This window comes from Uloborus diversus, chromosome 1 (assembly GCF_026930045.1).
Source record: "Uloborus diversus isolate 005 chromosome 1, Udiv.v.3.1, whole genome shotgun sequence".
NCBI classification, from domain to species: domain Eukaryota; kingdom Metazoa; phylum Arthropoda; class Arachnida; order Araneae; family Uloboridae; genus Uloborus; species Uloborus diversus.
The window spans coordinates 86,575,041-86,586,455 of NC_072731.1; the positions used below are offsets into that span (position 1 = coordinate 86,575,041).

The window sequence follows — 11,415 nt, forward strand, 5'->3', positions numbered from 1 at the left end:
GAAAGAGGTTTTTTCGTCAGGGTTGGAAAATAACGACGTAGATCAGCAGTGGACGGAATTTAAGGATAAACTTGCTGAAACTGTTGGGGACTATGTTCCATTTAGGAGAAAAGGTGTTAGTACCAAAATTTGGCCCATGTGGTTCTCCAGGGAGACTAAAGAAGTTCTTAATTATAAGCAAGCCACTTTTCGTAAGTTTAAAGAAACTGGTCAGAGTGCGGAGAGGCTCCAGTATGGTAAGGCAAGGCGAAATTTTAAGCATTTGGTACGGATTCAGAAAAGGGAATTGGAGCAAAGGCTGGCAGATGACATTGATGGGAACCCTAAGAGGTTTTTTGCTTACGCTAATTCTGGGAAAGCTCGAAACAGTCAAATTGGGCCTTTGGTTGATGAGTATGGAAATTTAATCCAAAACGATAGGGATATTGCAAATGTTCTAAATAACTTTTTTTCCAGTGTGTTTAACGATAACTGTATCTCAACAGTTGACACTAACAAGATACAAGCTATTATACAGCTTGAGGATTTTGTATTTTCCAGGGAGGAGGTCTTATTTCATTTGAAAAAGATTAAAGCAACTAAAGCTCCGGGACCAGATAATATTTATCCAAAAATTTTAGTTGAATGTGCAGATGAATTAGCGGATGTTATTTTGATTATTTTCAATGCTTCTTATAACTTGGGGACGGTGCCAGAGGACTGGAAGCTGGCTAACATAACGCCACTCTTCAAGAAGGGGTCTAAAGGTATTGCTGGGAATTATAGACCTGTAAGTTTGACTTCGGTGATTTGTAAGATTTTCGAAACTTTGATCAAAATTAAGATCATGAAGTTCTTAGAGACTAATAGTCTGTTGACTAGTTTGCAGTATGGTTTCAGGAAAGGTAAATCCTGTACTACTAATTTATTGCATTTCTACGACAAGGTTACCTCAGCTTTAGATAACAAAAAATGTGTGGATGTTGTTTATATTGATTTTCAAAAAGCTTTTGACAAGGTACCGCATGTTGCTCTTCTCAGCAAGTTAGCTGACATAGGAATAGGAGGAAAAACTTTACTTTGGGTTAGAAATTGGCTCACTGGTAGGAAGCAAAGAGTAGTTGTGAGAGGAAATCATTCTAATTGGAGTGATGTTTTAAGTGGGGTTCCTCAGGGATCAGTTTTAGGGCCTCTTTTGTTTATTATATTTATGAATGACATCAATGAAAATATTTCTGGAAGCATGAATTGTTTTGCTGATGATGTAAAAGTTATGGGGATTGTCGAAAATGAAGAACAAGTAAATCAGCTTCAAGAGGATTTAAATCATATTACGAAGTGGGCAGATAAATGGGGTATGGCAGTTAATGTAGGGAAATGTCAAGTGCTACACATAGGTCATGGAAATAAGCGTATGAGATATCATTTACAGGGTTCAGTCATAAATCAGGCAGAAAATGTTATGGATCTGGGTATCTTAATAAATCAGGACTTCAAGTTTAGTCAACAGTGCAGTATTGCTAGTAACAAAGCCAACAGAATGCTTGGGTTTATCAATAGATCTATTTCAAACAAATCTAAGAAAGTTCTTCTGCCTTTATATAGGAGTTTAGTAAGACCTCATTTGGAGTACGCTGTTCAGTTTTGGTCGCCTTATCTGAAGAAAGATATTTTTGTATTGGAAAGGGTTCAAAGAAGGGTAACTAAATTAATAAGGGGACTCTCAGATTTAGATTATGATACCAGACTTAATAGGCTTAACATGTATAGCCTGGAGCAAAGGAGAGTCAGAGGGGACATGATTCAGTTATTTAAATTTATCAAAATGAAAGATGTAAATGGATTAAATTTTTGTGGGGAAAGCAGGACAAGGGGTCATTGTTTTAAGCTATTTAAATCTCAGGCTAACTTGGAAATCAGGAAAAACTACTACTTTAGCAGGGTCGTGGGCACTTGGAATAGCTTACCGGAAGAGACGGTAATGAGCAAGGGGGTGGATAGCTTTAAGAGGGCCATTGATCTTCATTGGGGTCTAATTAATTGACTAGGACCAGCCTAGCTGGGCCCAGAGCCTGTTGCTGGTCGTCACATTTGTATTTGTATTTGTATTTGTAAAATGTTGGATAAGTCAGCTCCCCTTATATAGGAGCCTTAAGCAGCCCAGAGTTCATTAAAAAATGCCTTGTGGTCACTCTTGATAGTAAACCTAGTGCCTGATTGCTTCCCAAGCCTCTATTAAACATAGGCCTGGTGCAGGTGTCACCAAATTTGCTGGTCTTTCAAACTATTCATTAAGAGAGATCTCTTTATGAGAAAAAAAAGTTTAACCACCAATCACAACTGGGCCCTGCAATCCACCAGCACTTTGAGCGATCATCTGGTTGTCCAGTCCGGCCCTGTGTAAAAGTTATGGGGATTGTAGGAATTGAAGAACTAGTAAAACAGCTTCAAGAGGATTTAGACCATATTACTAAGTGGTTGGATACAGGGCCTGATAACTGAATAGGCCAACTAGGCCATGGCCTAGGGCCCCTACTTTTTAGGGGCCCCCAAATGGCTACTTTTTTTGAAAACCAATAGCTGAAACTGTTTTTGCCAATGGCTAAAACTGTAAGGATTGACTTCAAAGGGGCCCCGAAAAAGCATACGGCCTAGGGCCCCCTGATAGCTTAATCGGGCCCTGGTTGGATAGGCGAAATATGGCAGTTAATGTATTGAAATGTCAAGTGTTACACTTAGGTCATGGAATAAGCGTACAAGTTCTTATTTACAGGGTTCGGCCATTAGTCAGGCAGAAAATGTTATTGATCTGGGTATCTTAATAAATCAGGACTTCAAGTTTAATCAATAGTGCAGCATTGCAAGTACCCGGGGGGGGGGGGGGGGCAATCGCCCCAGGTGTCACGAAATGAGGGGCATTCCTCATTTCATGTAACATAGTATTTTCCTACATATATCTGTAGATTATCTGTTAAAAAAGTGCAAAGGATTTGTGATTTTTTTTCTCAACACCAACGCATTGAACCTCAATATTTACAGTAGGATTCTCCGATAGAGACCGTAGGCTGGCTGAATGTTGTTTATTTTACATAGTTTGAATGTTCTGTCGCTGCCTGTATGTTACTTAGTTTGCATTGTTTGATTTCAAGTTTAGCCAACAATGCAGCATTGCTAGTTACAAGGCCAATAAGATGCTTGGGTTTATCAATAGATCTATTTCAAACAAATCTAAAGAAGTTCTTCTGCCCTTATATAGAAGTTTGGTAAGACCTCATTTGGAGTATGCTGTTCAGTTTTGGTCTCCTTATCTTAAGAAAGACATTAATGCATTGGAAAGGGTTCAAAGGCGAGCTACAAGGCTAATAAATGGACTTTCTCATTTAGACTACGATTCCAGGCTTAGAATGCTAAAAATGTATAGTCTTGAGCAAAGAAGAGACCGAGGGGACATGATTCAGTTGTTTAAATTTATTAAAATAAAAGATGTTACGGGGCTGAAGTTTAACACTGAAAACAGGACAAGGGGTCATTGTTTTAAGCTATTTAAATCTCAGGCTAACATAGATGTTAGGAAAAATTATTATTTTAGCAGGGTAGTGGAACCTTGGAACAGTTTACCGGAAAAGGTGGTAATGAGCAAGGGAGTAGATAGTTTTAAGAGGGCCATTGATCTTCACTGGGGATTGTAAATTGACTAGGACCAGTCTAGCTGGGCCCAGAGCCTGTTACTGGTCGTCACTTTTGTATTTGTATTTGTATTGTTTCTATTACGTGATTCAGGCCATGTAAAGAAAACAACAACACAGTGAAGGAGGAAGTCTTCATAGGCACAAGATTAGACCGTTTGTTCCTTTGTCTTGACCCCTTGTTTTTCGAGTAATTAGCGTACTATGACTATGATTTCAAGAAGAAATCATTATTTTTTTAGACTATATTTCAGATTAATTTTGATTATAACTTTAAAGTAATTACTTTTTCACATTTTTAGTTTAGTTGCTCAATTAGTATATTGAATTTAGGAATTGCAATACCGGTATACCAAATACCGGTATTTAAAGCAACAATTGCAATTTGGTGATGCCGGTATTTGCTGAGGAAAATATCAGTATTTTTGGTATTAGCTGAAAATAATAAATAGTTTTAATTCAAGAATTTTCATTTTAACTTATTAAATGTCTACTTATATTTTAAACTAGGTGCCCGTTCGAACTTGTTCAGGTTGAAAAATCATGTCTTAAATAAAGACACAAGCTATAGTACAGCTTGAGGACTTTGTATTTTTCAGGGATGACGTTTTACTTCATTTGAAAAAAATTAAAGAGACTAAGGCTCCGGGACCAGATAATATTTATCCAAAAATTTTAGTTGAATGTGCAGAGGAATTAGCAGATGTAATTGTAAATATTTTCAATGCTTCTTATAACTCGGGGGCAGTGCTAGAGGACTGGAAGCTGGCTAACATTACACCGCTCTTCAAGAGAGGGTCTAAAGGGAGTGCGGGAAATTATAGACCTGTGAGTCTAACTTTGGTGGTTTGCAAAATTTTTGAAACATTGATAAAAATTAAGATAGTAAATTTTTTAGAGATTAATAATCTATTGACTAGTTTTCAGAACGGTTTCAGGAAAGGTAAATCTTGTGCAACTAATTTATTACATTTCTATGACAAAGTTACCATGGCATTGGACAATAAGAAGCCTGCAGATGTTGTTTACATTGATTTTCAAAAAGCTTTCGATAAGGTACCGCATGTTGCTCTACTTAGCAAATTAGCTGATGTAGGAATAGGAGGGAAAACTTTCATTTGGGTAAAAAACTGGCTGACCGGAAAGAAACAAAGAGTAGTTGTAAGGGGAAATTATTCTAATTGGAGTGAGGTCTTAAGCGGGGTTCCTCAAGGATCAGTGTTAGATCCTGTTTTGTTCATTGTTTTTATGAACGATATTCATAAAAATATTTCTGGGAACATGAATTGTTTTGCTGATGATGTCAAAGTTATGGGGAGTGTAGAAAATGAAGTACAAGCAAATCAGCTGCAAGAGAATCTAGATCATATTACGGAGTGGGCTGATAAATGGGGTATGGCTCTTAATGTTGGGAAATGTCAAGTGCTACATTCAGGGCCGGATTTGGAATTGTGGAGGGCCCGGGACAACGAAGGAGTGGAGGCCCCTAATCAGGGTTCGAAAAGATCATCATATTTCAGAAAATATCTAATACTTTCATAAATATCCGAATATTTTGATATACGAGGCGTATCTGGAAAGTAAGTACCGTTTCATTCTAATGCCGCTGCAGCGCTGCTGTCGGCACTCAGTGCATGCGTACTTGTTAACTCTGTTCATCGGCTACAAACTCGCGCCATTACGGTTGATTTGTCTTGTGTTTTGCGTTTACTGTGGCCGTATATAATGTTTAAAAAAATCGATGATCCCGCCGACTGTGAAATTCGTTCTGTGATCCGGTTTTTGAATGCAAGGAACGTTAAGCCATCCGAAATTCATTGTCAGATTACAGAGATTTACGGTGAAAGTGCAATGACTGATGGAATGGTGCGGAAGTGGGTAAGACAATTCAATGAAGGACGGACACATGTCCACGACGCAACACTTCACTTGCGACTAATGATTTGGTTAACAGAGTGGATGAGAAAATTAGAGCTAACAGACGAGTCACAATGACAATGCTTGCAGATGAATTTCCACAAGTTTCGAGAACTGTTTTGCACGAGATTGTAACAGATCGTTTAGGTTATCAGAAGCTGTGTTCCCGCTGGGTACCAAAAATGCTGACGGATGAGCACAAAACAAAGCGACTTGGCAGTGCTCTGACATTTTTTACCCGGTACAATGATGAAGGTGAGGAATTTTTAAAACAAATCGTGACCGATGATGAAACTTAGATTCGCCATCTTACTCCAGAATCCAAACAACTATCGATGGAGTGGAGACACACAAGTTCCCCAAAAAGCACAAATTCAAAACAACGTTTTCTGTGCAAAAAATCATGTGCACTGTATTCTGGGATACGAAAGGTGTTTTGCTTGTTGAATATTGTCCCAGAGGTCAAATCATCAATGCGGAACGTTGCCGTGTGACTTTGAGGAATCTTCGACGAGCTATTCAAAACAAACGTAGAGGAATGCTCAGTGAAGGAATTGTGTTGCTGCATGACAATGCTCGGCCCAATACTGCTCGTGACACTGAAAGACTAATTGAACAGTTCGGTTGGGAGCAGTTTAATCACTCACCGTACAGCCCAGACTTGGCACCGTCCGATTTCCACTTGTTCCTGCACATGAAACGAGAACTTGGATGTAGGCGCTTTGCTTGTGATAACAACGCAAAAAATGCTGTAAATTTATGGCTCTCTTTATTGGCGGCAAGTCTCTTTGAGGCAGGTATGAATAAGCTGGTGAGCCGCTACGACAAGTGCCTCAACAATGGTGGAAACTATGTTGAAAAATAATTTAAGGTATGATCTTTGATGTAAACATTAAAAAATCTTTTTAAAAAAAATTTTATAGCTTTTTTTTCAAAACGGTACTTACTTTCCGGATACACCTCGTATATGTATATATCCGATATTTTCGACCCGTGAAAGTTAAGATATTTTGGAAATTTTTTTATTGTGGGGTCCCTTTTGTTGCGGAGGCCCCGGGGCAGTAGCCCCGCCTGCCTCCCCTAAATCCGGCCCTGGCTACATTTAGGGCATGGAAATAAGTGTACAAGTTATTATTTGCAAGGCTCAGTCATTGGTCAGGCAGAAAAAGTTACTGATCTGGGCGTCTTAATGAGTCAGGATTTAAAGTTTAGCCAACAGTGCAGCATAGCAAGTAACAAAACCAATAAGATGCTTGGGTTTATAAATAGATCTATTCAGTGGCGGATGGGACAGCATGAACCGGCCCTGGCATGTACAGACCGGCTGGCCCTTTAAGAGTTGCTCTTTGAAGAGGCGACGCCCCCCCCTCTCTCTAGTTTTTTCAAATATAAAAGAAATATTAGATCTAGCTTCTAGTTTTAGGAGTCATTACTAGAGTCTGATGATTCAAGTTAGGAGAATTGTGTTCTACGAATGTGGAAAAAAAATAGAATACGAACGCTTGCATAATAAAAAGTGTAATATTCATGCAGATAATGGGGGATTCAGGGAAAATTTTTCGAAATTATAGCTCCAAAAAACGCACTGTTAAACTATTTTTAAATGATCTTGGACGATGTTTGCAACAGGGAGGGGGAGAGTTCCTCAAGAAAATTTTCGAAATTAGAGTCTTAAAAACGCATGTAAAAGCTATCTTAGGAAGCACTAGGAGAAGGGGTGGGGTTCAGGATTTCTCTCTAAGCAACATTTCTCAATTGAAACTCCCAAAGCGCAAATTTAGAAGATAATTGAGGTTTTTGGGGTGAGGGTATATTTCTTGAATTTTGTTCTTTAACAAGTTTGTTAACGATAAACTGCCCCCCCCCCTCCCCGCCCAAAACTGTTTCTGTATGCACACATTGCAATAACGCTTGAAGAGGGGGAACTTTTTATGTGAAATCGCAAAAAAACAGAATGTATAATTGTAATGAACGTGCAAAACGAAAATGCAGAAGCTCCTTAATGATATTAGATGAGGATTTAGAAGCGATCCCCCAAGAAAATTGTTGAAATTTTCAGTTCTAATGACATATGTATAGACTATCTTTGATGGCGGAGGAAAGTGGATAAGAATCTTCCAAGGAGCTGCTGGTGTATTAACCAAAAAGGAAGGTAGGGCTTTAAGTGGGGACATGTTAAGCCATCATGGAAACATAAGCCCTGTGTTAACATCAGCAGATATCTTCTGGGTTTATGCCCGTCGCGAGATCAAAAAAAAAAAAATAAATAAATAAATAAATAAATAAATAAACCTACGTTTTTACACTTCCTGTGTATGAAATGAACAGTCATTTAATTATTTCAGACTTATCTTAAATATAGAGGTAAAGAGTGAGTTCAGCTTCTGGGGTAGATCTCATCTAAGTATTGACAACCTGAACCTAATCGTAAATATAATATTCACTCCGGGGGTTTTCTCCGTAAATAGTTTCGAGTTTGTAGTTGAAAAAAAAGAATTGAGGCGATCTTTGGTAATGTTAGGGGAAGGAGAAATTTCAGGGGCTCTCCCGGAGAATTTTTGCGAAAATGTAGTTCTAAAAACGCAACTTTATACGATTTTTGGTGATGATTCGAAGATGAGAAATTCGGTAACCAACGTTTTTAAAATTTTCTGATTTATATAATCTTAATGCCTTTTAGGCAATCTTTGCATAAGTTGGGGGGGGGGGGATTTTCGTGCGCACTTTCCCGGTGATTTTTCAAACTTGAAACTTCTAAAGCGCTAATGGTGCGCAGGTTTAAGAGATTTAGACTGTTTAGACTATCTTTGAAAATGTTAGTGAGAGCAAAGATCCGGTGCCCTGAATATTTGCTCCAGAGAATTTTTTTTCAATTTTTTTTCATTAAAAATGCATTCTATATGATCTTAGGTAATGTTATGGAGTGAAGAGTTTCGGTGGTGCTTCCCAGGAAATTTTTTGAAATTGGAATCTAAAAAAATGGGAAGTTTCAAGCTTAAAAAACGTTATTTTAGTCGATTTTCAATGACGTGAACGGGAGGAGTTTCCGGTAGACATCCGGAAAGGTTCCGATCTGGAAACTCTTCTCCTGCACATTTTCAAAATAAAAGTTTCAAAACACGTTTTCATGCTTTTTGGTGGTGTAAAAGGAGGGGATGAAGTTCGAGGACACCCTCCCCACCGTCTTCCTTCCTCATTCTTGGCTAAGTCCCTAAGTTCTTTCATTTAAATTGTTGATACAAATGTTGTGGGAAAACCTCCCTCAGTATTTTTTTCCAAGACCATTTTAGTTCTTTGGTTTTTCCATAGCGAAATTTTCAACTTCTAGCCTGATGTTTGTACAAGTTTGAAATTAAAGCTTTAGGGATTCATTAAAATAATCTTTTACCATTTCGGACTGATGTGGTACTTTTGAGTGACACCGTAAGTCTTCTTTTCCCCAACTTTATTTTATTTTAACTATCGTGTCTCCTAAATCTCTTGATAAAGTTTTGGTTTACTTTCGTTTCGTAGATTCAAACACTTAGAACTACTGGTGTGACTATTCATTACTATATTTCAAATCTCCCTTACAGCATTTTAAGTTTTTTTTAATTCAAAACATTCTTCGGCGACCCCGATGAAATGGTCATGGTTATTTATCTATCCATTTCTTGTATTAAGCTGAAGTTTGTCATGGGTTTGTGCTATGTACTCTGTACTGTATAATTTTTTTCGTTAAAAATTGTTTGCAACATACATTTCAGCGGCCTTCAGTTAGGTAAATTATAATATAAAGAAACGTGGATGTTCCTAAATAATATTCAAATGTTTAATTGCTAAATATTCAATGGTTTCATTTTCTTTTTTTTTCACTAGAATTCCACCTGTTATTTTATTATCACTATTTCAACTTTTTAATACTGAGAACGTTTTCTATTTTCCTAACATTTATTTATTATTATTACTATTATTATTTTAGTCTTCATTGAATTAAAATTAGCAGACTCGGTTCGGCCGCCTCCTCTGGTGACGGCCCTACCTTGACGTGTTCATTATCCCATACGAACTAGAGACAGTTGTTAAGACATTAGAAAATCCTGGCAGTTATGCAAAAAAAAAAAAAATCTTATCGGCCCGACACACAGAAAATCATCTTATTACTTACAGCATGAGTTTGTAGAGTTATTGTTTTTTATATCTTAATTTTGCAAGCTTTGCTATTCTTGCAGCGATTTTCTTATAAATCGTTGAAAAATGTGTTATAATGATATTGCCACAGCTTTTTTTTAAAGAAAGGAAGAGAGAAAGGAAAAAAAAGAAAAACCTTTTTTTTTTTCTTTACTATTCAATACTAAAACTCAATGCGGCCCAAACAGAGGCGGCCCACCGGGCAAATGCTCGGCTGCCCGCCGGGCCCATCCGCCCCTGGATCTATTTCAAACAAATCTAGAGAAGTTCTTCTGTCCTTATATAGAAGTTTGGTAAGACCTCATTAGGAGTATGCTGTTCAGTTTTGGTCTCCTTATCTTAAGAAAGATATTAATGTATTGGAAAGGGTTCAAAGGCGGGCTACGAGGCTAATAAATGGACTTTCTCATTAGAAAACCATTCCAGGCTTAGAATGCTAAAAATGCAGTCTTGAGCAAAGAAGAGACCTAGGGGACATGATTCAGTTGTTTAAATTTATTAAAATGAAAGATGTTATGGGGCTAAAGTTGAGCACTGAAAACAGGACAAGGGGTCATTGTTTGAAGCTATTTAAATCTCAGGCTAACATGGATATTAGGAAAAATTATTTTTTTAGCAGGGTAGTGGAACCTTGGAACAGCTTACCGGAAGATGTGGTAATGAGCAAGTGAGTAGATAGTTTTAAGAGAGCCATTGATCTTCACTGGGGATTATAAATTGACTAGGACCAGCTTAGCTGAGCCCAGAGCTTGTTGCTGGTCATCACTTTTGTATTTGTACATATGATAATAATAAATGATTTGTAGCATTTGTTGCCATTTATTACAAATGATTTTATAGTTTTAGCGATTGATCAACACTTATTAAAATTTATGGGTGACTATATACAACCCTCTTTGGGGCTGCCCTCAAATGATGTCACGCTTTGAAGAGGGTTTGTGAAAGTATGAGTGCGTGACAAGGGGAGAGAAGAGGTACCAAGAAGTATGACATCATATTTTAAAAAATAGATAAAAATGAAAGCGTGAAGAGAGAAGGGGAGGGGGCACGATGAATTGTGATAAGAGAGGGGTTAAAATGTTGGGGGGTGGGGATGTGACATTATTAATGGACAGTCTCTTTGTGTTTGCTTTTTTTTTCGACGATTCTCTGTTTTCAAATAAAGTTTAAATCTCTTAGTTACCTTTGAAGAAAAAAATGAAAACCAACCCAAATTCCAAGTGTCCACCGGGTAGTTGGTATAAACCCGAACCAATTTTACCTTTCCTTTTTCCTAGGATAACACAACGGGGATGTTTATCACTCGTAACGATAGCAGCTACACCGACACCAGGTCTAGGCTTATTTGCCTGCATTGATGCATCTTGCACACACATCTTATCCATTAATCTACTAATTAAATAAATTTAGCCAAGAAAAAGCAAGATTCTTCTTCTTCTTCTCTATTTTGAGGTATATGCTTCACTCTAACACAGTGGCTTCACCTCTATTACTCCAAAATTTTCCATGTTTCTACTTGAAACAAAAGGAAGGACAATGTTCAATATACAGAAAATAAGACAAAAAAATAAAAAACGAGAGGCAAAGAGCAGAGGGCAAGAAAAAGGCAAACAAGGAACAAAGCTGAACCCCAACCAGAGGAAAGACAAGGAGAACACCAAAG

The 11,415-nt window shown here is 37.7% G+C and overlaps 1 protein-coding gene across 1 annotated transcript in view; it reads right to left on the minus strand.

Annotated features, from left to right (window-relative positions):
- LOC129235031 (nucleotide triphosphate diphosphatase NUDT15-like) overlaps nucleotides 1-11,158 on the minus strand; it is a 33,843-nt gene extending 22,685 nt beyond the window's left edge. The window contains exon 1 of the mRNA XM_054850110.1: nucleotides 10,962-11,158. Coding sequence (XP_054706085.1) covers nucleotides 10,962-11,137 — 176 coding nt within the window. The 5' untranslated portion in view covers nucleotides 11,138-11,158. The remainder of the gene's footprint in view (nucleotides 1-10,961) is intronic.
- Nucleotides 11,159-11,415: the final 257 nt, after the last annotated feature.